General features: G+C 36.9%; 1 protein-coding gene across 3 annotated transcripts; it reads left to right on the top strand.

Annotated features, from left to right (window-relative positions):
- The first annotated feature begins 18 nt into the window (after positions 1–18).
- TCEA1 (transcription elongation factor A1) lies at positions 19–27,861 on the top strand. Of its 3 annotated transcripts, none has more exons than XM_040586485.1 (10): positions 20–264; positions 6,371–6,433; positions 11,452–11,557; positions 19,260–19,347; positions 20,293–20,438; positions 22,299–22,355; positions 23,320–23,474; positions 25,308–25,454; positions 26,388–26,459; positions 27,533–27,861. In XM_040586485.1, exons 1-10 carry the CDS (start codon positions 196–198, stop codon positions 27,539–27,541), a joined length of 912 nt encoding a protein of 303 aa, XP_040442419.1. In that variant the 5' UTR covers positions 20–195; the 3' UTR covers positions 27,542–27,861. The 3 variants fall into 3 exon arrangements, with proteins under 3 accessions (XP_040442417.1, XP_040442419.1, XP_040442418.1); XM_040586484.1 differs by having other exon boundaries at positions 20,290–20,438; XM_040586483.1 differs by lacking the exon at positions 27,533–27,861 and having other exon boundaries at positions 19–264; positions 20,290–20,438; positions 26,388–27,475.
- Positions 27,862–27,964: the final 103 nt, after the last annotated feature.

The following is a 27,964-nucleotide window of genomic DNA, read 5'->3' as shown; positions in this document are numbered from 1 at the left end:
GCGCTCGACGCGCGCTGCCTGCCGCCGCCGCTCTGGCTGCTGGGTCGGAGCGCTGCGCCGCGGCCTGGCCCCGCTCCTGCCCGCAGAGCTCGGCGGCGGCCCGGGCCGCTTCCCGCGCACCGAGGGGAGGCGGGGCTGCTCCGCCGGCTTCAGCTCCCAAGCGCCGCGCCGGGCCCCGCTCGGACCGCCGCAGCCATGACCACGGAGGACGAGATCATTCGCATCGCCAAGAAGATGGACAAGATGGTGCAGAAGAAGAACGCGGTGAGCGGGGACGGGACGGGAGGCGGCTGGGCGGTGCGGAGCCCCCGCGGGCCCCGGCCGGCCCCGCGCTCCCCCCCCCCATCCGGCGGGTGCGGGGCCTTCTCCTTACCGCCGCGCGGGCTCCCCGCCCGCCTCCATTTCTCTCCCCGCTGCCCGGCGGCTCCGGCGGGTCCCCCCGCCCCGCCGCCAGTGGACGTGGAGCCGCCGGCCGGCGCGGCCCGCCCGCTGCGGGGGGGCCTCGCCCTGTCAGCCGGCCCTGCTCACCGGCGGGTTGCCCCCGGGCGCCCTGCGCAGCGCCGGCGGGTGGGGAGCGGTGCCTCCCCCGGCCCAGCCCCGCGGCTTCGGCCGAGGGGGGGTCTCTGCCGCAGCGCCGACCCTGGCTGTGAGCGGCGTTGCTGTCCGTTTCCCGCGCGTTAAAGTCACGATGTTGGCCTCGCTCGGGAGCGGGTTGTGATCGGGACCTAGAGGAGAGGCCCCCCCCGCGGTGGGCTGTCTTCGCTTTCGGGCACCGAAACTGGCGCCGTACGCGGGCGGCGAGCTGAGGAGGTGAGCGAGGAGCCCTGGCCCTGCTCCTCCGGCAGGGTGCCCGGGGTTGTGTGGACAAACTGCTGAAGCGGATACTAGATGGCGGCCACTTTGCGTTTTGTTTGTTTTCTTAACCTGAAAGAAAGTATCACTTCAACTGTGTTTATTTGGGGAATGACTTCTGCCTCCGAACGGAGGAGGAATATAGGTAAATTCCACTTAGCTTAGTTCAAGTGCTATTCTCATGTATACTCTCGATATAGAACTTACTCAGTTACCATATAATGTCTACACTATCCCTACAAAAACATCAAACTAAGTAAAATCAGAGTGTGCAGCAGCCGCCAAATGCCTGATGGTTTACACATAAAATAGCATACAATTGTAAACTCTGTTTACTACTTCTTTATCAGGTGGGCACGTTGTTATTCTCTTCTAATTTGTGTATTTGTCATTGCTGCTGTTCCTGCAACTACTACTTAATACATGACATTATGACAGTGCATTAAACGCTCAATATTAGTGGTAGTTCAGAACTGAGCAGTGTGGAATTTCCATTTATAGAAGTCTCTTTTCTGCTGTTTAAGACGGTGGAAATTATAAATAACATTTTAAAGAAGATTTGCATGCTTATAGAAATACTGATTGTATTAAACCAATGAAATCTGTTTCATTCAGAATCCAAAAAAATTCAGTGCAAGTACACACAGGCCGTGTTTTGCTGTGTTTCACAATGCCTGCTGTTCTATAATATTGTATGGTTTAGGTCTGATACATTTGAACTCCCTAATGATACATTGAGGAGACAGGAGCTTTGTCTAGTGGAAAAAATTTTCTACAACCAGCATTTATTCATTTAGTTATATTTTTCTTTTTGTCTCCTCCCTCTTTATTTCTATTCCCCATGCTTTTCAGCACAAATTAATTAAATGTCTCACTTTCCTGACTCTAAAACTGAAGCAGTGTCTCTTTCCTACGAGGTGTTGAAAAGGTGAAAGTGTGTGGACTGTGAAACGTTTAATTGTTACGGTAATGAGAATCATACAGTGAAGTCTATTCAATTTTATTTCGAAGACTTCTGACAATAGAAAGAAAATGGCAGCTCCCAGGTAAGGTGGGAATGACTGTTGATGTTGTGGAGCAGCACTACAGCGATACCGGGGAAGCACCTGGTGACTACAGAAGCACCTAGTGACTACGGTGTATTTCTCTGTGATCTGGAAGGCTTAGGAATTCGGATGTAATTCCTAGCAGCAGCTGGGGACGTGTATTCATGCTCTAGTGTGTGTAACCTAATTAACTTTCAAAGCTCTAGTGCATTGTCTTCACTGGGGTCAGCATAGGTCTGATGTGGCCAAATGCAGCATGCACAGCTGGGCCAGGCTGTGTGTGACTGGAGCCAGCAGCTGGGTCTTCACCTTCACCCCCATCCCAGAAACCAGAGTGTGGGCAGCACCAGAAGCAGTTGTGCTTTTGTACTTTGGAACAGAACTCATTTGTTCCAGCTTATCGCACACAGGTGGCTCTGTTGTTAGCTTGACGCAGTCTCAAAAACCTTGTAAGGCTGCCTCTGCGGCTGATAGTGGAGAACTGATGCTTTATCCAAAGCACATATGTGTACCCTGATAAAAACACTTAGTTGTATGATAGGAGAGGAAGTACATCATTATTTAACCCAGGAGATATCTCTGTTTTTCATACTAGGCTTTGTCAGATGTAAGGTATTTCTTCTTTAATTGCACAATGTGATTTCCTACCTGATCATGCCCTGCAGTTAAAATGCTAACTTTAGTGAAATTATTAAGATCATGTCTATGAAGAGGTACTACATTGTCTCACAATGATCAAGCTGGTTTGAGAAATGCATTCTTACATAACTATCTACTGGATAATGGTGCTGCTGACAATCTCTTGTATTCTTTTCTCCATTTTTACTCAAGAAGAACAGGTATTTGGTATATGTCTTTGAATGGGAATGATTTGATGAAACCATCAATAAAAGAAAAAAAGTAGTTTTCATAACTTTTTACTCTGAAGTTAGGAAGACTCAGATGGCAAGAGATGCTTCATCTCTCCTATGGAAGGTGACTGTGTGGCTTGTGGCAAAGTGCTGTTTTGGCATTTCTTTTGATGAGTTGAAAAGGCAGGCTGTGCAGACACCCATCCTGAGTCAGAGTCTTGGTGATTTGCCTTGACTAAGGACTTAATTGTAGCTCTGCAGGTTTCGTAACTATTTCAGTGAAGTGATACATGTAGTTCTTTTGTTTTGAAGGACAAAATAATAATGCAATGTTGCATTTAATACAGTGTGAGATACATATTTCTGATGTTATTTTAAATATTGGTTGCATGTTTGAAATAGGTATTACACCTTCAGAATAACTGTGATTGGATTAAAACACATGTAGTGCCTTCCTTATAGCTTTTATTGTATGTAAGTACACTTTTCTTTTATTAAGCTGCTGTAATGAATAGGTATGAAGAAAAAGGTTGCAACCATGAATTAAAAAAAATCAAGAACAGTTAAGTAAGTTGAGAGAAGGAAGTGTAATGTTTTTCACATTATTAAATGTTTGCTTCCTTCAGTAGGACAGAATTAGAGCTGGACAGCTCTGCTGTCTTCAGAAATGTATTCCATTTTCTATTGCTTGAAGCATAGCTTTAAAATATGAATATAGAACATCATTCTTGTGTTACGATCTGATCAACTGAGAGAAGTGGAGTAATCTAATAAATCTGTATGAAGCTGACTTGTGTTAATTGAAGTTACAAGGTAAACTGGAAGCTAACTGGCCTAGTGGAATGGGGCATTGCATTTCATTTTCTATGATATTATAGAAATGCTTTCAAAAGAAAATTTGTAATAATGTTCTTAATGGTTGGGTTTTCTTAAACAGAGAAGTCTTATATTGGAAAAATAGGAATTAAAAGTTTTACTGTGCAACTTCCACTCTGGTTTTGAGAAAAAGGGGGCATTTGACTTTATGTTAAGAAAAGTGGTTACAAAAAACAGTTCAGTTGCTGTGAGTTTAAACTCAATTTAAATTTAATTTTATAGTGTCTAATTCTTGGTACACTTAATTGATTAGAGTGAAGGCTTAGAAAGCATTAGTGCATTAGAAATGTTGGCAATTCAGTACAGAAAACAATATGAAACATAGGTAACATCTCTGTAGAGAGTACCTGCGTTTTTTTACTGATTACATGGTTTGTTAACCTATGTGTCAAGTTACTAGTTTTGGAAAATGTTTAGACTGGGAATAATAAAGTCATTTTGCCGTGTGCAACTGGAAAGGGATTTTACAGAGGCAAAGAATTTTTTACTGGACTGTATTTCTAAGATGAAGTGAAAAGAGTGCTACTTTGCTTTACAGTATCATTATGCTGAAATTGCGAACTACAATAACCTGTGTTTATTTTGAAATCACATACTGTGTACAGTTTGCTAATAACTTAATTGGTTTGGAGGTAAGTATTATTGAATTATATTTTTGAAAACAGCACATTGACTTTTGTAATTTGTTCTGTTTCAGCTAAGAAAATTTCCTTGAATTTGATTCTGTCTTGTAGCAGTGAAGATAATTAACTTGCTTTACTTGAATCTGTGTTTGCACAGAAGAAACCACTTATGACTGCTTAGAGAAGGAAATAATTTAGTGTGCTAACTCAATTTAGCACCTGAAAACAGCATGATATTTCCCAGTCTTGCATCATTGCTGCTAAAATTCTGTGGTTAAAACTGGAGAATTTTTGTGTATCATGAATAAAAGTTAAATAAAACTTCTTGCTGTGATGGCAAAATAGTAAAACACTAGTTTTATAAGTGAATTTGGTTTGTGTAAGGTGGGACGTAGTGAAATTTTTGTTTTTAGAGGCTTCTTTGCTGTCAAATGTGTTTAAGAAACAGACGTTTTAACAGGTGTTTGCAAGTGTCCAGAGCTGTGCCTGTTTGGATGTGACACAGAAGTTGCACTTTCATCTTTCTCGCCTCTTGGTGGTTATTTTATGTGCTATCTTCAGTGGTTATGTTGTGAGACCTGCAGATGCAGCAGAATGTTACAAGAGTTTCCTTGCAACAGGTGTCATATTAGAAGTTGATTAGGGAGAATTTAAAAATAAAGGCAAGCAAAATACATATGAAATTAAACAAAATAGGATGAGTTGGGAGAGAGGTAAGGAAAGAGAAAGGAATCATTCCAAAGATCTGCAAGATGGAAATCTTGTGGGGTTTATTTCCAAATCTCATGGATTTAAAAAGAAAAAAAAAACAACAAAATGGGGAGGTATGAGGCTTAGCCTGAGTGGCCTTTATATGTGAAGGCAGTTGCCTTCTTGCTATTCATAGCTCACAGGTTCAGAACCATATGCACTTGAATGTTTGCTGTTGCAAAGTCATCTCAGCCTTTAGAATGTTGCTATAGTCTTGACAACCTGTGTGCACAGTAAGAAGAGGATAGTGCAGAGCTTTGCTGAAGTAGAGGTGGTAAATCATCGAGGATGTAGAGGTTAAAGTAAATTATGGAGCTCGCGTTTAGGAAAACTTGGCCAACAATGCCAAGGAATGAATTGTTAGAGTAGCTGTGTATAGAGTTTATTAATACCTGACAGTACAATCTCTGAAATTAACTTATCTATCTAGAAAGCGTCTGGTTACACAGTATTAGTTTGTACCTTTCCTTGTAGTCTTACAAGGGGAAAAGGAAAAAAGAAAAAAGAAAAACCCACAACAGCTGAATAATAAACAAGTGCATAAGCTCAGGTGTTACAGCACATGAGGATGGGCTCTGGCCTCTGGTTTGGAACATGCTGATGCTTGGCTAGCCTGGTATAGGCTGAGAAGTGTTGTCTGCACTAATCTATGCAGCCTAATCTATATATTTCATTGAGTTAATACTTAACAGTTGAAAATAAGACTTGAAAGCATGTCTTGTTCTGCGTTTTTTCTTTGGATATTTGTTGGTAGACACACTTGCAAAGTTGTCTTTTTTGATTGGAGAAACTATAGCAGTGCCTAGTAAAATAGTGTAACGTGATGACAGTTTTTGAACCAGTGAACTTTTCAGGCTTTACCACACCACTGCGAATATAGTTAAGAATGTTGGCTATATGTTTTATATATACGGTTACATACATATATATATGCATTATTGATGGACTGTGCAGAGCTCCTCAACTCCCAAGTTCTTGTGCTAAAACAGACGAGGTTGTTCTGAACTGAAAATCGCTGCTGTTGTCTGGCTTGTTTCTGGTGCTGTCAAGTACCCTTGAGGCTGTTTTCTTGAGGATGTATATTGGTTAAGTAGTAATTGACAGTGTGCTTTAATTGACATTTGAATTAAAAGGGATAAAACTTTTCTGGTCTTTGAGTGAATAGGTTTGTTTCTGGGTTAAGGCCTGTTAACGCTTAGAGTTTGTGATGCAGAACATTCCTTGGCTTAGAGTTGTTAGTGGATGAATTGGGAACTGATGGTTTGAATGCGGGCTGGGACCTTGAAGGCAGATAAGAGTATGTTGTTGATATTTTATGTTAAGTATCTGGTTGCTTCTAAATTGACTTTTTATTTTTTTTTCTTTTTTGCAGGCTGGAGCTCTTGATTTATTGAAGGAGCTTAAGAATATTCCCATGACCCTTGAGTTGTTACAGGTATTATTTGCTTATTGTTGTTATGTTCTAAATTTTAAGACCACAATGATGAAGGTGAAGCCAGGAAATCTGGAAGAAGGTTGCACTATTAAAGTAGATTCCTATGTAGAAACTCCTTGGAAGAATTAGTGTTATTACAGGGTAACTAGTCTTATTTCACCCTGATTTAGGGCACTTACCTTAAGTGTTTTCTTCCAGTAGCAAGCTTTTAAAGCTTATCTTTCTGTTTAAGTTGAAAATAATGAATTTTGTCAAGAACAAAGGGGAGGAGCTGCTTTTACTCACCTTACGTATAATCTTAGGCTCTTACTAACACAAATGTGATGTTTCCTTCCTTCTGAAGAAATATACAAGTGATTACAGCTGTTACCTTCTTTTCTCATGTAGTTTGTTGTTGTTTTGGATTGTAAGTGAAGAAAAACATAGCTCATACCTTCAGGCAAGTTGTATTTGACCCTGGGTAGTGTATAGATAATTATACTCCTCCTCCTCCATTTTTACTCCCCTGAACAGGAGTGATGGTTTGGTACAATCTCTCTCACATGCATACTCTTTGTAATTTAGTAGAGAGTATCTAACATAGTATTTTATATATTCTTTATAAAATCTTTCAAAAAGTAACTCAGTGAACTTTATTTGCATGTCAAGTTCCAGAGTTTGTCATGTAATTCATCAATGAACACCTTTTGTTCCAAAGTAACTAGATCTCTGTGAAATTTTCAAGTGGCAGAGGTAAATGTAAGACCTGATTTGTTGTGGTAGCCACTTAAATTGGAAGAGACTGAAAAGTGAATTTTTTCTAAGTGACAATTGTCACAGGTACAGAATTGGCTATAAAGTTCAAATCTTAAGTGTAAGTAGCAATGTCATTATTGATGTATGCATCCTATATATTTGCAGAAGGTACTTAGTACAGTATTACTAATGCTGTATGTGACCTAAAATAGGAATTTGAAAGTGTCACCTTCATGCGTGAATAAGCATGGCTGATATGATGCTGCAGCCTTCTCCCACCGAAAAAAAACCCTCAAGTTGCCCCCCAGAACAACATCAGAACCCAGGAAAAACCTCTCTTAACCTTATTCTTTTGAAGTTCTTTGTGCAGGTCTTAATACACAGTATTTGTGTAATAATGTTTTTTGCCTTTGGAAAGAAAATTATCTCTGCAAGTACTCCAGAAATTCTGTAAATGTTGCTATGCAACCCTGTTCTCCGTAGTATGAAGAATGAGGCTAGGAGAAGCTTTACACAGAACAGCAGAAAATTTTACCTAGAACCGTAAGGATCTGAAGAATGTATAAGTAAATAACTTAATCTTTTCTTAGTTGCAATGAAAACCTTCATAATGTTATCAACAGAGGAGGACTCTGTTGATAAGAGTACTAACTATGTCTTGCTAAGTACAAACAAACGGAACTGTTTGCCTTTTAGGGCATTTGTGTGACCCTGACGTGCACACGCACACACATATATATATATAGGGTTGCATATTAATTCTGCCCAGTTTTCTATCCTGCTTGAAAGAAGCTTACTTATTTCCATCCATATGACAGGTACCTGTTTTTTAGAGTGAGATAATATTTGCAGTAAAAGATTGTTTTTAATCTGTATTGAGGTAGACACTACATGAGTTTGGAAAGATTTCCTTGTGTTATAGTAGGTCTGAAGGGATCAGGTGTTTCAGCATACTCTTGCATAGTAGATTGACTGTAGCTTAGTAACGAAGTCTTTCTTGAAGTATCCACTGCTGTATTCAAAACAGTTCCACTGCCTAAGATTACAGTTAGCAACATATTTAGACTCAATTTTACATTATTTTTGTTGATAGTTTTACAAATATGTAAAGTCTGCCATAAATTTTCTATGTTGTCTCCCAAATTTGCTTAAGCAGTGGAGGACTCAGAGCTACAATTGAAATGCAGAGTAATCATATGTGTCATTCTGGTAGTGGATCAGTAGTGTGCTGATGTTAGGAAGGGTGGTAATTGTGAGAAAGCGGGAGCACTAACTTCCTCTATGTAGATTGAGATATCTGTTGATGTGTTTGAACTGATGGAATGCATGACACAAGTGAAAAACATACTTCCACTCCCATTTTAAAGGAGTTTTGAAAGCTGGCTACGTTGAACAGCACTGCTAGCTGATACGATAGTTCCATTATTCCTGTGTAATAAGAGAAATGATGATTTTTGCTGTAATACAACTGTTCCTTCAGTCTGAACTGGTGAGGTCCTCTGAACAATTTACAGGTATGTGGAATAAGAAGTGTGTGCTTGTTGCCTGATTTTTGTCACAGAAAACTGAAGCGGTTACAGACTATAATACCACTGTGTTACATCTAATGAGATCTATGTAAGCAAGCTATCCTTGCTTAGCTAGGCAGGGAGCCAGAAGCCTTCCTCACACATGATTTATCCGGTGGTCAGAATTGCAAATCTGTTTAGCAGCCACACTGTATTAAAGGCATCCTGCCCCTGGTGCTAATTGTAGGTAGTGCCCAGCTAAACAGTGAGTGAGACAGACCATCTTAATTTTAACAGACAGGTTTTACTGGAAATTAAATGTATGTATGCAGAACTAGGCTGTGATGTACAGTCCTTGCCAGCTCACTGGTGAGCCAGGGAGACCTGGAAACCTGGAAGTGGTTATTCTTCATGGGTTGATTTGGCTCTGCTTTGGTCCAGGTGCTCACCTGGACCAAACTTGTAGAATTTAAAGTTGGTAACAGCTCTGCTTGCTTCAGGGGTAGCTGCTTTTCACCAACTATGTGCCTTATGTTTTCTCATTTGGTTAGGTTTAGAGAAGACTACCTGCCACTGTATGATTTGTTTTGGGTTCAGTCATAGGATACTTATGCTAGCTGTTGCTCATACCAGCTGAAGGCTGCTGGCCTGTATCTTGAATGCTTCAGGGGTGAAAACAGCTGTCTTACGCTGTGTCTGAGCCTCTTGATTCTTGGAAAGCAGATAAAAAGTGGTGTAGAATTTGAAGTGGGGAAGAATGATCCATTAAAAATGCATTTTGGACAGGGTGAGAAAGGTTTTCATATGCCTGCACTCTTATAAACTGGCACAGAAATAAAGCAGTTCTACAGGTTACATTGGGCTGGGTGAAAATACCAGAGTTCTCCACTTAAAATGGCTCTCACAAGAACAGCTCTGTAGGCTGAAAGACTGAGGAAATTTCAAATGTTGACAGCTGGTTTGTCTTTAAAGCACAGTCATTTTGGGAATATAACACTGGTCTTATGTGATTACCCGTGTCAGTTTTCTGGCTAATAAATTGGTAGGTCATTCCTTCCCCTCTCTTTAGGCGAGGCTATATCAAGTGCTCCGTAAAAGCAAACAAATGAACTATGTTTATGTACTACCTTAAGAAAGCTGGCAGTTTAGCCAGTTACTAGAATCTGTTTCTCTTATGTGATCAGAAGAAGAAATTAATTTATCCAATTAATTTTGAGTTTTACTTGAGTTTTTGAGTTTTACTCTACCTATGTCTGTAAGTTGGTGTCTTGTCTTTTTGCTGATGAGAGTAGGCTCTGGTTGTGCCCAGTTATCAATGGAGGGTTGGTTTTATGTTTTTCTCATTCAGGTATGGTGAGTATTTTATGGAGTTCCAAGCACATGTTATTCATTATTGTCTGAGCATAATGTCAGGAGTATGTGTTTAAAATGTCAAGAGAGTTGGCCAGTACTGTTAGTCTGGGCGAGCAGAGTCCATCTTGAAACACTTTAAGTTACAGGTGAGTAACCGTCTGTTTTCTTTAATCCAAAATAGGTGTTTAGAGCTGACACTCAGACCTGAGGTTATTTGATGTGCTTCCTTTGCTAAATATCTACTGAATATTTCAGTACATTTCCAGTCATGTACCACATCCATGCCCCAGAAAGTTTAGCGTGGGTTGTAACAGTAATTTACAGGAACAAATACTTTCCATTTTTAGCAAGCCACAAAAATTTAAATTTTCCTTTGAAGGAGAAGGAAATTTATGATGAACTACTGCAAAAGTAAATAGAAAATGTATATTTGGTGAGTCCCATAAATGGTAAATGCAACAAAACTGAGCATCTTAACAAAATGTAGTCATCAGAATATGAAATTATGATAAAATACTTATTTGTATTGTTAAACAGTTTTCTTCTCTTGTGAAACTAAAAGTGTGGAAATGTTCTGCTTCTTCGATTAGCGTGTTAAAAGTCTTCTAAAGTGAAATTTGTTGCTGTTGAGCTAAATTTATGTCCTCATCTTCTGAGTAGTAAAAGGAGTGGACTGTAAATTAATCTCCTTTTCACTCTATTGGTGGCAGTAGTGCCAAAGGTTTAAAGCCTGTCCACTATCTTGACTGAGAGGTAGGCTAGTCTTACTGTTTCTATCTAAAAGCAGAACGCTCTATGCTTGAGGCTTTAGAGAATCTCAGTATTGCTGAAATTGTTAGGAATCTAAAATGTGGTTGCTCCCAACTGCTATTACAGCTTCTTTCACAGCCACTAAATGGGAATTCTAAGAGTACGAAGTCACTGAAGCAATTGGCAAGCTTCTCATCATGCCAAAATATAAATACAGTCATTGCTTCACAGAAAGATAAGGTTTTGAGGCTAGAACTTTGCTTAAAAAAGTATATAACATTAAGATGTATATATGATTTTCATGTTGATAGATTTTTTGAATGTGGTACTTAGTTTAGGCTAGTAGTTCTGCAGAGGTTTTTGTTTAGGAGCAAAAATCTTCTGATTGATTCCCCTTGAACCTCCTGCCTGCCATGCCTTCACCCCCACCCCCCCCCTTCTGTAATGGAGACAAATGGTAATATTGTTGTATTCCTAGTTAAAAATATGTGGTGTTAAAATAAGTTTTGTAAAGCCTTGCAGCATTTCATTCTGATATTCTTAAAAAAAACCCACAAAAACAACAATGAAAAACTTAAAAAAAATTATGTCAAAGTACAAACGTATATATGCTTACTTACTAAATTGTTTTCGTATCACCTTTTATAGTATATATTAATATTTCTATTGCAGTCTACCAGAATTGGAATGTCAGTGAATGCCATACGCAAGCAAAGCACAGATGAAGAAGTTACATCTTTAGCAAAATCTCTTATCAAGTCTTGGAAGAAACTGTTAGGTATGGCAACACAAACTTTGTTTTCCCTGTTCTTGCATGTTTTAACTGTATGCAGTCTTGATGCAAATTTTTGACACAGCTTTGCTTTAGATACATTTGTGCTCCTGTGCAAGTATTGAAACTTTCTGCACTGATGTAGTTGGTTTTTACTCTTTGACTATCATCAGTGCATTACTGTGAAAGTGTATTCAGAGAGAAAGTGAATACATTTTTATTGGGGCTGGCAAGCAGTAGGAAGCCAGCTTCTGTGACATGACTCATTTCTGAAGTCTCATTGCCTGCTGTTGAGCTAGAGTGACTGTACTGCAGTACTTGGCACTAACGAACCTGTTCTTGACTATTTCCTCTGTTAAATATAACAGGTACTCTGCAGAACTTGTGCAAAATCTCATATGAAGCTGTGGAGGCTTTGAAGTTTGGTATTAAAGTGATTTGTGAAGAAAAAAACAGGAAAAAGTTGACATTAAAAATCTGTTAGGACTTACAGGTAGCAAGAAACAGATCTGCACTTTCTAAAACCATCATAGTTTTAAACAAATTTTAATTAGTTAATACTTTTTGTTTAATTTCTCTTAAAGCAGTGGATACAATAAATGAAACCTTTCTGTTAGCAGAGTTTTATTCAAGGGTTATTTATAGTACTTAATTCTAATGTATTTGAAAATACTCAAATTTCAAACGGTGTCCAGGTATTTTTGTTCATACACTGTGTGGTACTCTGTTTTCTTTCTTTGTATCTAATTAAGTTTTTTATCAGATACTTTATTGCTCTCTTGTAAGTGGTGTAGAAATTACTTTGTATCCATTTGACAGTATATGTGTATAGAAGTGGACAATTTGTCACAGCTTTCAACCTCTGTGTTCTAGTAAGAGACAACAGCCTCTGCAGCAGACTTTTTTTTTTTTTTTTTGACCTACCTTTAAAAAGGTAGATGATACTCATTAGGTTAGTTTCAGTAATGAAATTTGGGTAATACTAGATATGATAAGAAATTATTTTTATTATAAATTAAATGCATACTTTATAAAGGATCTTATCAGAGTTTGCTGGTAAATAGTGAAAATTATGTACTTTTTTAGGTTTAAATTTCCAGTTAGATCTTGAAGTCCAACTGTATTATATCCATGTATAAAAGTGGTAAGATACAGAAGTGGAAAACTAGACATGCATATTAACTTGAGTTGCCCCAAGACTTAAAAGCAGCAGATGGTTTGAGTAACCTAGCTCTCAAGTTACTAATCTAGGTTAAAAAAAAAAAAAGTCCCTATCAAAGATGGTTGTTGTTGGCTTTCTTTTTTCTCTAAAGTTCAAAATTTTTGCAACTGCAACTTAGTGGAGTCAATAAAGTAGAGGAAGTACTCTTTTATTTTTTTAATTATTATTATTTTTATTTTTTATTATTTTACCCCAATTCAGTCAGACTTCTGAATTTTTGGGAGTGCCCTCAGATACTTTTTTTTTGGGGGGGAGCTAGCCATTCTGGGTATTGCTGTCCTTTGAGCAAAGGAATTGCTGTTTATTTGTTGACAGTAAAAGTAGTCATCTTTTATTTATTCTTTTTTTAGCGCAAGCATCTTGTCAGTCAAACTTGTCTTAATATATTGTTAGTTATAGCTGACTGATCTTTAAGTGTTCCAATGTTGTGAAACACAGGGAGTATTATTCTTACCTGAGTTCATGTTGTAGAAGCCTGGAATAAGATCGTGGTGCCTGATGGTCACAGCAAGTCAATCTGGATGTAGGCTGCTGTGGAAAGGACTGGTCCTGGTTTCCCATATGCACAGGTGTGCTCTTGCTCCCTCCTGTGCTACCACGAGTGCTCAAGTGGCTATCCAGGAGATGAGAACTGGGAACTGACCAGTTGGAAACTAATTGTTTTGTTCATTTCTTCTGGCTTAAATTTCAACTGTATTAGTTTTCTGGCCCAGCCTGTTTGCAGTTACTGTTTCTTGCACAGGGATTATGGCAGTAACATATTGTGGCAAGGTGGACCTTTTCGTTTTGATGGCTTGCTACATTCAGATGGTTTTAAGACAGTTGGGAGACTAGCTAAGGCTTCTTGCATCACGTGAAGTCAAACATATGAGGAACTGGAAAATAAATAGCAAATATTTGACATCAGTCTCTAATTTTTGTTATAGGGCAGATATTATTGCATGTACATTATTGTGCCAGGTCTAGTATAGTTGTGGTTGTGCACTTATTGCATAAAATCAAATTAATCCTGAAAGTAATTTTTGCTTGTGTTCAAAATATACGTAGTTAAATTCTCCTTGATTGTAATGTAAATCTTTATAATAAAGCATAGTAGGGCAAATGTTTCATCTCTCATTTCATTGCTCAGTAATTCATTAGAACGTAAAATCTCATAACTGTGGAAGATAGGGTATCTCGGGTGTGCAAAGTATGGGTGGGAATCTTACAAAGTACTCTTATCTGTTTTATCATTAGTTTTGACTTTCTCAGAAGAATACGAAATACCATATGTTGAGCTGCTTGAGAAATCAGTTTCGATTATGCTGTTTATAGTGCATGTAAAATGGTATGGATCAAAGATGGAAACAGAAGCGGACAGCTGTTAATCGTACCAAGCATTGTACTCAGAGATCTGAAGTCTTTGTGAGTTATTTTTATAAATGACATTTTGAATTTAGGCAAGAATTGTTGACGGTTCAGGCTGCATGTACTGTTTAAGTTCAGTGCTATCAGAACTTAGGTTTTAAGAATGCATGGGAAACATGAAAAGAAATCAAAGTAAGGTTGTGAATCACCAGATGTTTGTGGCTTGACTAGAGCCATGCCAGGTTACCTGTGGTTCTTCAGGGGGTTTGGAAGGTGCCCAGCACAGGGCTTGCAGTCTTTGTCCGAGGTGAGTCACTGAGCGACCTACAGCGGAAGATTGCTTTCAGATGTTGCTGTAAGAGCGTTAAACCACATGGCCAAGTTGGTTGCAATTTACATAAGGAAGCAAATTTGGCCCTCAGAATAAACTGTTGTTCAGTTATAACAAGGCATTTGCAAATAATGATTGTGTTCCAAGTAGCTGAGTATACAGAGCCTGCTATGCAGATATTGAATCTATGCAAACCCATTTAGGTTGTAAGGAGTATTCCTTTATATTAAAAAAACACAGCAAAAAATTCTTTAAGGAATTTAACATTCTCCATAACAGTACTTACTGAACTCTGAAGAGTATATGGTGAAAAAGAATGTCCAGACCTCTAACTAAGTAAAATTAAGTCTAATAAGTTTATGCACTGAACTGGAGTTGTAGAATGGTTGGATGGTAATCTTAATGTTAAATGCAAGTGTGATCACTTATTGCCAGTATTAAAAACTAATAATGGGGCCATAAACATTTTTAAATGCCTATTTCAAGAAAGTGCATGCCTGAAAAAATTTATTTTAAAAGAATGTTTAAGTGCTTAATGTTGTCAGGAGAAGATAACAGCAGCCAGACTTCACAGAAGTGTTTTACTTGGATTACTTTGTTCATATAATCCTTTGTTATTTTGAACCTGGGTTTGATGCCACAGGAGCAAGCTGGTATGGTCTAGGACTGTCTTACAGGTATGTTAATGCTCTCATTAGGTGAAGTTGTTCAAGGACATCTAGTAATCTACTGGCTTTGCTCAAAAAATTTGTTATTGGCAAAACAAGTTCCTAAATTGCAGTCTATTAATAGTGTTTAAGATTATTGTTTACTCTTGACAGAAGACTACATGTCTTCATAAGTTATCAAGTGGAAAAATAATTTCAATAGTTTCATTTCCATGTCAGGTATGAGCTGTAGCAATCACCTCCTGTGAAATGTATGTTTGGAACTGTTCCATGTACCTTTAGTAGATCTATAATTTGTTAGGATTATCAATAGATAATAACACGTGATACAAATTCATACTGTACAGGAGAAAAACATATAGCAAAGAAGTTCATGTGTCATGTTCTTTTGTGACTTATGAATAATAATAAAAAAATCTTTGAAAGAGGCAGACAGTTCATGATTATGTTATTTATACAATTTAGATATTCTTCCTCCCTATGCTACTCCTAGGAAGAAACTTTTATGATCTTACCTTCATATCTTACTACATCTTGCAGAGGAATTGCTGAGATGTGTAGTTGCTTGTGCGTCTTGAGATTATTTTGGTCAGAGTCTAGAAAATGGGGTTTAAAGAATTAAATATGAGGGGTTTTGTTAAATTAATGACTATGCTGTCAGTTACTTGTTACTGTGTCTCTTTCCTTTAACTTATTTAAATTGAATACTTGAAAAACTTTCCAAGTTTTAGTGGTGATACCTGAATCAGTAATGTACGATAATCTGCCAAATTAAATTCTCATGTGCTTCCAGGGAATAACTAGCCACCTTTCATTAATGTTTCTGAAAAACTCTTAATTAAAAATTCTTACAAATTTGTAAATTAATAATGTTGCATTTTATATTTTCTAAATTTGTTCTGGTTACTAGCAAGTGTCTTGAGTTCACTTGTAATAGAATTGTAATTAGAAAAATTTATGATGATGTTGTTAATAGCTTCTAACGTTCAGTTTAATTATGTTATGTGGCCATATGTTATTACATTAAAAATTTTGTTCTGTTAATGAAGAACACTGTCGTGTTGTGGTTGACCCTGGAGAGTTTATTTCACTGGAAAAGCTAGAAGTATCTTTTAAATGAATTGCAAGTCCCATACAGAACTGCAATGAAGTAGTCAGAATTTGATAGTCTTATTCCAGTGGCTAATAGTCAATTCATGTTACTAGCATGTTTTTTGTATTTTTAAGACGAAGCATTAATATAAATTAGCTTCTCTTATTTAGGGGGGGAAAAAAGGCTTCAAAATTTTTTTATGGCCTTCTGAAGCTGCAGTAGCTAGAACTGTGAAGTTAAAGTTTGCAGTCCTAAAATCGATGACAATTTCAACTTGTTTCTGAAAAAAGTTTTGGTAAGTTTTAATAGCTGTATAAACTTGAAAAAGTAATTGTGCCTCTTAAAAGTAACTTGTAATTAATATTATATAAACATTTATGATGTTCTGTGGACTTCCTGATGTGAATCACTTGCTCATTGGAATTTTTAAATATATTTCACAAAGGGCCATTTTTTCCATCTTATTTTGTTAGAATTTATGTGTTTGGTTGTAGTTCCCGTTAGCTGTCATTCTTCTTTTCCATTAGTGTCTGGCCATTGAATGTAAAATAAGTTTATCATTAAGGACTTCTAGTTTCTCAAGGATAATTTTTTTCCTTTCCCCAGAAGACAGTTGAAACACTGTCTAGCAGGCTGTTAATTGCATTTTCTGTTGTCAGTACAGTATTTTAATAAAATAAGAAATCCTTATTAACATGTGAGTTTAAGAATAAGTACCACTTGACACTGGATCTCCTTTCCTTGGTGCTTTCCAGTTTATGATCCATAAGAGTGAATGACTTAAATTCTTAGGAGAATATTTCTAGCAAGTAGAGAATATTGTTAACATTATTTTTGGGTTTCTGCAACTGGATTAAACAAAAGTATCTATAAACACTTCTTGAAGTGATTAAAGAAATTGTAGTTTTGAAGACATAGTTGCTGAAGCTTGTCCAGTTGTCTCAGCTGTGAAGTCTGACCTTGGTTTGAGACATGCTTGTGTAGACTGGTCTGCAGGTGTAGGAAGAGCTGTGCTTTTATATCTTGCTTTATCCCCATGCCTAATGTATATCCTGCCCTCCATAAGGGAAAGAAGCAGCTGGGGTATTGGCAGATGTTCTCAGGTGTCTGTCTTCTCTGAGGAAATGATGCTGGGCTAAATGGAAGTGTTTGGTAAACTAGCTGACAGCTATACCGTAGCGATGTATTTGATGCAAAATAAGCAGGAGATACCTAGGTCAGTCAGCTCTGAATTTGACAACTTGTGTGCTAGAAAAAAATATGGAGGTAAATGGGCTGAAGCAGACTTCAGCTCTAAGGCAGCTATGCTGCTTTGCAGAACCTGAGCTGTACCCCAAGATACCTGTTTGACCTATCAGTTTGCTTAAAGCTTCTGACAAAAATGGTTATGTACCTAAAGAATGATGAATGTACGCAAAATTACATGCATATTTAGAATATTTTTAAAAATTATCTATCATATAAGCATTTGTTGCCATAGAGAATAGTCATGTGAATATGCATGTGGAAAATGGGATTTGTTTTCTTTCTGTTAGTATTGGGCACTTCCGGTATCATAGTAAAGAACTTGTGTGATCCATTCAGTTTATAGCTTCGTTTGCTTTCTTAATGAAATTACTTTTTTATAAATAATAGCTGTTAAATTGGTATGTTTATTAGGATTTTTTTGAACAGTAGCTTATTAAAGACAGTCCAAGTGCATCATCTACTGTGTTTTTCTTTTTTCCTTTAATAGAGAAATTTATCAAGGATTGAATACAAGGTTACAAACAGTGGGTGAGGAAGTCACTGAACTTCTAAGACCTTGAATGCTGGGGAAATATTCTGCAGAAGTATCTTTGTGTGCTTGCCTGGTTCCTAAACTGTGCTGTAGGCATCTCTTTTTAGGTACAGCTGGAGACAGGATAGTGGATGGGTTGCTTGATCTGATCTAGTATGGCTGTCTCTTGTCTCCTTTTTGTAATGTTGATTTTTTTAACAGAATGGTATTTGATTTGATAGATTCCTTAACTCAGAAGTTCAGTGAAGGATCAAAATCCTGTTCAGTTCCATATCTTTTCTGTGTAGCTTTAAATGTAAATTTAAAAAGACTGAGACTTATCAGATTTCCCACCCTTTTCTTGATCTGTTCTTTTAAAAGTCTGTGGTACGTGCTTATCCCAATAATATAGTCTACAGATTTAGAAGTGTAATGGCAGCTTTGTAAGAGCTTCATGAAGGAATTCACAAAATCTGTTGGTGAGTGATGCCAATCTCGCTAGGCTTTCTCTGTAGGCAGTGGAGAATCAGCCTTTCTAGAGAGCAAATCAAAGCAGGAGTTCAATTTAGCCACTGCAAATTCCATTTTACAATAAAAGGGTGTAGTGTTTTTGCTAGGCTAAAATTAATGTTGTCATTGCCCTTTTTAATAAAGGCTTTCATTTCTATTCTTTATAAAATAATCATTAAACATAGCCTGGATGGTAAAGGCAAATTCAAATATTTTAAACACTAAGGCAAATAGTTTAAGAAGCTATCACAGAAAATACTCTGTGCGTGTCTTAAACTCCTTCAAAAGCATATGAAAATTATCTTCATGTTTTTTGGCAATCATGGTAGCTTTCACACCACAGTTTTGTTTGGTTCAGTCTCTTGTTAGAAATACTGTGAAAATAATTTTTTTAAAAAATGGCATGCATTTAGTAGGAACTTTTATTTAAAACATGGAAGACAAACTCCAGAGACATGATATAGTAGCTGAAGAAGTTACTGTCTACCTCATGCAGCAGTGTTGGCAAAAATAAATCGTAAATGTCTATGTTTTCATTATGTCTTCACTACCAGTTTAAGCAGATGCTGGATTTGACTCAAAGGATCTGAAGTGTTGTCATATTTACCATTTGCTGGGTTGCGGAGGGTGTTGGGGAGTAGAAGGCTGTACTGCAAGAGAAGGTCAAAGCAGAGAGTGGGAGCTGATAACATTTCCAACTCATCAAAGATATTTTACCACTGCTTTAAATCAGTTACTATTTATGGGTAAAAGTGTTTCTTGTGTTTTGTATTTCCAGATGGACCTTCAACGGATAAAGATTCTGAAGAAAAGAAAAAGGAGCCTGCATCTTCCTCACAAAACAGCCCTGAAGCAAGAGAAGAAAGGTGTTTAATTCTTCATGACTATAAAATAATCTCACTCAGCATGAATTAACATTAAACTATTTGGTCCAGATTTGTCATATTAGAGACAGCTTTCACATTCTTTTCTGAATTACATAGAATTGTACAAGAAATGTGTGTTGTTAGGGAAGTAAATCATGCTGCTGCTGCCATTACAAAAAAGATGAAAGCCATGGGTCAAGATATAGCTAGACTAGTTATTGTTTATGCCATCTGTCTCATCAGTCAAATACTCCATCTCAGTACTAGCACTGAGCTTTGAGGACTGTAAAAGAACTTTCAGTCACAGCTTTGTGGAAATTGCATATGTTAGAGGTTTAGAATACTTCTTTTGTCTGTTAGCTTTTATGTTTAATAAACAATCTCATTCTGCATTTTTTCTGGTAGACCCAAAATACATGTTGTCAGAGAAATGAGCTCATGTCAATGACACTACAGTGACATGAAACTGAGAACATTTGCAAAATAATACCTGCAAGCCCATTTCTTCTGTATGCTTCTGGTTTTAGTGAATCTGTTTCCAGCAGCCATGTTCAAATTGAAATTTAACCTTGAACCATTTGTCCTGATGCAACAGTTTGCAAAGCTACATCAAGTAATTAGTACAAAAGTACAGTAAACAGACCAAATGCAATGCATTCGCTTCAGAGTGACTGTTAGTGTGATGTATCTTCACTTTGTTAAAGTAAAGTTTGGGGGATGGGGGCGGGTGGGTGAGATTTCATGTAAATGTAGAGAACTGAGAACTAAAACTTACATACCACCTAATGGAATGGAATACCTGCTGTTTCTCTATTAGCCTATGTTCTTTTTTTGGAATGCCATCAAAAATAACAAAAGACCTGTGTTTTGCCCTGGAACAAAGTTATTTGAAGGGGGGGGGGAAAACCCTTTAATGTTAGTTCTCTTTTTGCCTTTTTTTAGCAGTTCAAGTAGCAATTCCAGCAGCAGGAAGGAGGAGGGTAGTGCTCCCTCAAATTCTTTCATCCCTTCTTTTCCCCGGGCTCCAAGCACTTCGGATTCTGTACGAGTGAAATGTAGAGAAATGCTCTCTGCAGCTCTGAGAACAGGAGGTGAGCTTTGTAGACTGTATTTTCACGTTTAACTATTTCCTTCTGTACTTCAGTCCTTCCCACTCTATTTTTATCCTGTCCTGTAGGGTAGAATAAATCCTGTTTGTGTCCATTTGTGTGTATATACCCATAGGCCAGTTCACCCAAGTGGCAAGTAGTGAGTGACCTTGACAGCATAGGAGTGTATTGAAATACATTTTTGTTGCTGATTCTAGGGACATTTTATGGCTTCTGTTCATCTGATATCATGCCTACAGTGGAACTTCTTTTCAGGAAGGTTATTGCCTCCTTAATGCCTTGTTTAAATCTTTGTGTGGGAGCTCCTTGGTTTTTTTGTTTAATAGCTGACTGAGAGTGCCGCTATATACATGCCTGCCTTTCTTACACCAGAGATCCTGCAGCCTTCAGATTTTGGTTTTTGAAGGCTGCCTTTCAGTTTTGATTTAATCTTGAAGTTTCATTGAGATAGCTTGCAATAAGACAGTCTTGCATTGCTCTATCCTCATGCCTTTTGAGCATCTGTAAATTCCTTTAGAGTTTTGGTTTTTTTTTCCTTTCCCCCCTCATGTACACTTGGGTGTCTTTAAGCGGACAAATCAAATTATATGCTAGGTAAGAAGCAAACTGAAAGCTGGACTCCTCAGAATGACCTGTGTTTTTTCATGTGGGTCCTTCTACAAGAGCTTATGACTCAGCTCCCGTTCCTCTGTACTTAGCTTAGTGTAACCTGACCCAGTGTAAGCAGATTTGAGTCATCCATTTTTACCCTCTTCACTCTTTCTTTTAATTCACATAAATCATGAATTGAGATACAGACAGTAATCAAAGCTGAATAAAGACATGAATTTTTGTTCCTCTGGATATGTAGTTCATAGACTTCTAAATAATTTGTGACCAGGAAGTTGCATATAGCGTCTTAGTATTCATGATTATATGTAGTTTTACTTTCAGCTAGTTTTCCAATAACACTTTTTGCTATGTTACTTTCTACAGCACATATAAGCTGATCACCCATGGATTGAATGTCAGTCTCAAAAATAAGGTTATTTTCTGTTTTTTTGGCCTCCTGCATGAGATTAAAGTAGAAATTGTGTTTGGATTACTCATTGAAGTACACCCATGTTAAAATGAGGAGGAAAACACATACTGCATCTAATTGTCCTAAGCTGGCTTGGAAAGGCAGCTGTCTTTATGAGGAAGGGATTTGGTCAGAAAGAGTAAACAACTATCTTGAGACATTTTAGGTCAAGTGTTGCATTGTTTTCAAGATTGCTATGATTTTTCTTCTAATTAAGTGTTTTAGGACATGTCTCTGCTTCGCGTTTTTTAAAAATATCCAATAATGTTGTTTCTGTTCTTTGATTACTATGTTTCTAGTGAAGTCTTTCCCTTTCATGTATGCAAAACATTAATTACTTATGCTTGCATTCTGTGGACTGAAAGAACTGATGAAACACAAAAGAAAACATTTTCTTTTTATAATAGTCTATTCTATGCACAGATATTCTGTGGAGATGGGTATTTGCCAAGCCTATTAGAATATTTGAAATTTTTCTGTATAATAGAGGGTTTTGTTACTATTTGTTTGCAACTAGTTGTAGATTTTTTGTTTTTTTGAAAGACTTAGGCTGGTTCTACTGTTTTAAACTTCCGTTGCTCTTCATTTCACTTATTTTTATTTTTCCAAGTAATAAGTTAACAAGGTTTTGAAAGGGTAAGTATACAGTAGATGAAACTTTCCTATACAAAAGGAAAACTTGCTGCAGTTGCTGGGTTACAGAGATTTGAACGGGCTCTCAGGAATATAGAACACTGATGACATAATCAGGTTGCTAATATATTAATATTTGTTTTCCTCAGATGATTACATTGCTATTGGTGCTGATGAAGAAGAGCTGGGTTCTCAGATTGAAGAAGATATCCTTTGTTGTGCATCTGTGTGCTCTAGAACAAGAGTATTATTAAAAAGCATTGATAAAGTTAAAATTAATTTGATCTATATATTGAATTTCATTTAAAACAAAAATAGGAAACTGCGTTCAACATATCAGTGCAGAAATTTAATGTTTAAAAAACTAGCACAACCTAAATGGTTTGCCTTAAAACATGTAGGTATGTGTGTAGGTGAGTGCATGTGGGGTTTTTTTCAGTTTAGTAGGTTTTCCTTGCAGCAGCAATGTTATACCTTACTGAAGAATGCTGACATTAAATCCTGGGCTATTCTGTGTTATTTTTAAATCTTTTCTTGTTAACAGTTTTCATCTTTTCCTAATGTCTTTATTTCATTTTCTCCAAGATCATTTCTAAATGAATTTGAAATTTTCAAAAGCGTTCGGGTAGCAGTATTTTAATTGTTACAGAGCAGATGTCTGGGGTTCTTTTTATTTTAGGTTTTTTGGGGGGACAGGGCAGGAAGATATTCTTAAGCATAGAAATAGTCGGAACTTCATGATTCTAACATGTTAATGTCCTTCAGTAGTTACAGTCAGCCACCATTCGTGTTAAGGAATTTCCTGTCTCTGTTGCAAAACTGTTTTAAAAATCTTTTAGTGAGCTGCCAGTGTTTGAATATTTGATTTAGAAACCAGTTAATCCTCAAGTTGAGGTCAAGGAATTGGACATCTATTTATGGGTGAACTGTCACAATTTAAATTGAGATCCTACTACCCAAAAATTCAGATTTCACTGACCATGTGTTAAACTGTGATTAGGCTTCAGGAAGACATGAGGTCTGCTGTGTTGAATGTGAAAGTAACTGTTGATTGGGGTCGGGGGAGGACTTGATTAACAGTGTAGAAGTATGTTGCTTTAGAGAAGTTGCCCCAAAAAGTGAATCCTTTATACTGCTGTTCTAATGTTTTGTTCCTTAAATTCAAAGCACCTATTTTTCAAGAATTAAAAAACACTGATATGAAATACAAAAATAGGGTACGAAGTAGAATAGCAAACTTGAAGGATGCGAAGAATCCTAATTTAAGGAAAAATGTGTTATGTGGGAACATTCCTCCTGACAAGTTTGCCAAAATGACAGCAGAGGTAAGTAAAGCATAGGTCTTGAACTTTTTCCCTACTGGTCTTACATCTGGGCCTGTATTTATTAGCCATAAAAATAATTCCTGTAAGCTGCCCGCACTTTTGAAAGACTGGCTTGTTTGTGGCTTACACAGCTGGAATTACAGATTCCTAAATACCTGGTTTTATCTGTAAGTCAGAAGGCGGGTAAGCTGTTGCATGTATATTTCCTGAAACATGGTATTTTTGCTGTTTTTAAAAGGCTACATGATATATCGGTGATAGTTTTTTAAGTTTAGGAAGATCTAAATATGACTGGGCTAGTGATTCCAAGCTCTTACCCGTTCACCTTTCTGGATGTGTAAGTGTTAGCCTGTCTTGCTAAGTGTTTTTCAAACACTAACCTCTGCTGTTATACTCCTATGCAAGGTATAGCACTGTAGTTTTAAAGAGCATTCCCGCTCCTGTTGGCATTTTCAGTGTTTATTTCTTGAATCTGTCTCTTGAATACTTCAAGTGATTTTGGAGGGACTGCTTAACAGTAAATAGGAAAAGCCATAAATTTAAATCAATTAAATTATTGAAATAACAGCTGGGACACTTGAATAGAGATTCCCTTTCAGATGCTCACTGTCTTTACAAATTAATATAAATCCTGAGAGTCAAATAAAAGATTGGATTTTATAGGAGAGAAAAGTGAAAGCATGGTTAACATCTGGTTTCATTTTTCTGGTTCTGCTTGGATGTGTTGGATTCTGCCCCGCCAAATCAGGTGTAAAGGACTATCCTGGAGACTGAAAGAAATTAAATTTATGATTGAGTAATGAAAATTATGATGAGCTTTATTCTAAAGGAAAGATTTCTGGTTTTCTGGTTTATTTCTTCCCTCCCCCGCCCCCCCAGCTTTATGTAAAGCTTAGGGCAAACTGAGGCCAATAAAGGAATGTGTAAAGAAATGTAGATTGTATCTTCAGTATGTATTTTGAGTTTTTTGGTTCTACATGTATGTAAGTACATATGCACAAACATATGTTTCGTGTTGTTCAGTGCCCATTCTTTGTTTTAATTAATGTCTTGGATTAAAATTTTAAAGGCTAAAACCCCCCTTAGTGTTAAAATTACTTCTTAAGTGAAACAGCATTAATACAGGATTTGCATTCCACATCTACATGGGATGTGGAGTAAAACCTTGTTGAAGAAAAATGGAACAACTTGTTTTTGCTGTGCACACTTGATTACTATACGTTGTTGAGATCCTGCATGCTAGAACTGTATTGAACGAAAAAGAAAATCGGTGAGTCTGAGCTCTTTGTTTAGTGTTTTGAAACTAAGTGTATATGACTTCTGGTAACATGGTAAATTACGGCTATACCATATTTATCAGTAGAAATATAGAAATAGTCAAAATAGTGTAAATTTTTCCTATAATAATCTTTTGTGGGTGAATTAGATAATTATGCAAGGATCTAACCTAGGGAGAGGACATTTTCCTTCTCTCTGGAGAACTTTTAAATCCTCCTCTACCATGTCTTGGTATTACATTTCTGAATTTCAGAAATGCATCCACATAGAAATGTTTCTAGGTGTGTGATAATGTAAATTTTACTGATCTTTTCCAGCTGCGTAAAAACCCCCCAGATACAAACCAAACAAAAAAACCAAAAAACTTTTTGTAGCTTCTGTGCTGTGAAATATCCTAACTTAAGTCTTATAAGAATAAAAATGTATAGAATTACTTTGCCCTTCAATAGAGTTGTTGTTCATCAATTCTAAATGAAAAATGGTATGGGCTTACACAGTGGTAATGACTTGTTTAAAACAAACTGTAGTAAACTGTCTGGGTTTTGTCCATAAAAGGAAATGGCAAGTGATGAGCTGAAAGAAATGCGGAAAAATCTGACCAAAGAAGCTATCAGAGAGCACCAGATGGCTAAAACGGGAGGTACCCAAACTGATCTGTTTACATGTGGCAAGTGCAAAAAGAAGAACTGTACATATACCCAGGTACATGGCTATCCAGACTCTTAGTTTTCCTTTTTCAAAGCTTAAATCCTGTATAAAAACTGTCAGAGAAAAGATATTTTAATTACAAATTGACCTTTTAACAAAATGCCAACCAATTACAAAATATGTGAAGATGGCTGGATCTACATAGGTGTGCTTATGTAGTGAATGTTTGTTGTAATAAATTACCAAAGATTTTATATAAATCCTAGTTGAGTTATCTATATAGCCTGAAACATCAGTTTCTTTGCAATGCTGAGTTTTTGGTAATTCTTCATATTACATCTTACTAACGTGGTTTTATGTGAAGAAGAGCTACTTTACTGGTTTTAATGTGTGAAAACCTTTCTTTACAGAAGGAATAAATAGCAGAAAATAACGATACACACACAAAAATAACGTATTTATATAACCTACTATTTGACTAACAATAGACACTGATATACAATCATTTCTACAAACTCTCTATTTTAATTAAGAAATGTGCAAGAAAGGATTTAATTTGATTTGTAGTGCTTCTGGGCACGTAATTTTGATCATAGGATCAGCTGCGTTTATAATTTAATACTGTGCATCAGATGCTTTAAGTAAAAAACTTTTTCAATCATGAGACTTTTAAGCCTTTGCATCAGTAAATATATGTAAAGCTGTACTGAACATGTAGTTCTACTGCAGAATTATTTCCTGCAAGTATGCGCACAGTTTCTATGCTGGAATTGATATTTTAGTGCTTCTAAATCTGTCAAAACATAAGTTTATGATTGCTTTATATTCTAGATAAAAAAAGTTTCAATTGATTCAGAAATTTAACTTGTTTTTTATGCAAGTGTGTTTCCTTAAACTTTGATTTTAAACTTTCACATTGAACACATACTAACAAAAGTTCAGGATACTAATTTTCCTTTTCCACTCTGGCTTTTGCCTTTGCCAAAGGTTCAAACCCGCAGTGCTGATGAACCCATGACAACGTTTGTTGTCTGTAATGAATGTGGAAACAGATGGAAGGTAAGACTGTTAGACTGCTCTGCATATTTGCTAGCAGACAGCCAGGCTCTGTGCTTAATTTTGTTTTACAGTAAATGACAAATGAGTTTCTGTTGACTTTTGGTTATTTCTTAGCACATTAGTGATATTACATGTTGATACTGCAAAATACCTTGAGATTAGAAAAGTATTCTTGACTGAAGGTGTGAGATCACGCAAGTAGAGTGGTGGCAAAGGGGGAGAGAAGTTAGGACATTGACATAGTCATTGTGACATTTAGTTACAATACTGCTTTGCCATACAAAACAGTGGCAAGTTAGTCACTGTGTTTTCTCTTCACCCAAAGATATTCTAACTATTTTCAGTCTCTGCTTCGATGAGTAGAATAGGCCTTTTTAGACCTTTTGTTGTTGTATTTTATCTGAATTTTTTTGTTTACTCTGAGAATAAGAGTGGATAAAAAAAAAAAAAAAAAGAGATGACTGCTGCCATATTCCTGTGTCAAGATAAGTGCAGGGCAGTGATAACTTGACTGAAATTTACTTCTTTTTTAAGTTCAGGAAATGGGAATTATAAAAGATTCTGAGGGACGCTGGTAGTCCAGTAAAATGGAGAAACACTGAAATTAAGGCCTGTAGAATTAACAACTTAACATGTGATGGCATGCAATATGAAGCATGATACACTCATTCCGGTTTTTTTTGTGTGTAAAGATGCTGCAGCTCTGCAGAACGATGTTGCACAGCTATGCTAAAATTACTGCATTAAAAAAGCAAATATGCATCATTTTACATATCTGATTACTGAATATTGTTCAAATATATACTCCAAGAGAGCTAAATAATTTATAAAGCTTAGAAATCATTTGATGCAGTACCTGGAAAGGTTTATTTGTCCTTTGAACCTTCTGTAAGGTGGTGGTTACAAAAGTGTCCTTATAGTGATGCTTGAATGAAGGAATGGTTATGATATAAGCAAGTGCTTTAACTAGTGATTTCCATCTCTTAAATATGGTGTTGTGTTTCTGTTTCTTCTTGCAGAGATTTAGAAATAAGCTGTATGAAGATCTCATAAAAATTCTTTTCTTTTGACAGTTCTGTTAGAAGAAGAAATTGTCAAGACATCTGGACCAGTATGAAAGAGGATTTTGTAATTAGCTTTAAAAACTAGGCTAAGCATCTAGCTTCCTGCAAATGAGAGTTTTTTGAGTTTTGTTTTGTTTTCTTTTTTTTTTTTTTTAAAAAAAAGCAGCATACATGCCTGAAGTTAGCCAGTTAGCCTTTATTTTGACACAACCATCACTTCCTTAAATGCCTTCCTATAGCTGATAGTCAGTAGGGCCAGGTTGCTCAGTTGTATGGTGAATGTTAAAATATTTTTTCATTTTTATAAGTAAGTTGACATTAAACTTTTACCAATTAAACATTTGGGTAATTGGCTTGTTTTTTTTTTTTTCTATCTATGTGAATTATGTACTGTACTTATTGCAGTCTGAAACATACACACTCCTCCCATATGTATTTTAC

The sequence above is a fragment of the Falco naumanni genome, chromosome 3 (genome assembly GCF_017639655.2).
Source record: "Falco naumanni isolate bFalNau1 chromosome 3, bFalNau1.pat, whole genome shotgun sequence".
Lineage (NCBI taxonomy): Eukaryota > Metazoa > Chordata > Aves > Falconiformes > Falconidae > Falco > Falco naumanni.
The sequence above is the reverse complement of the archived record's forward strand: the minus strand, read 5'-3'. Positions and strand labels throughout refer to the sequence as shown.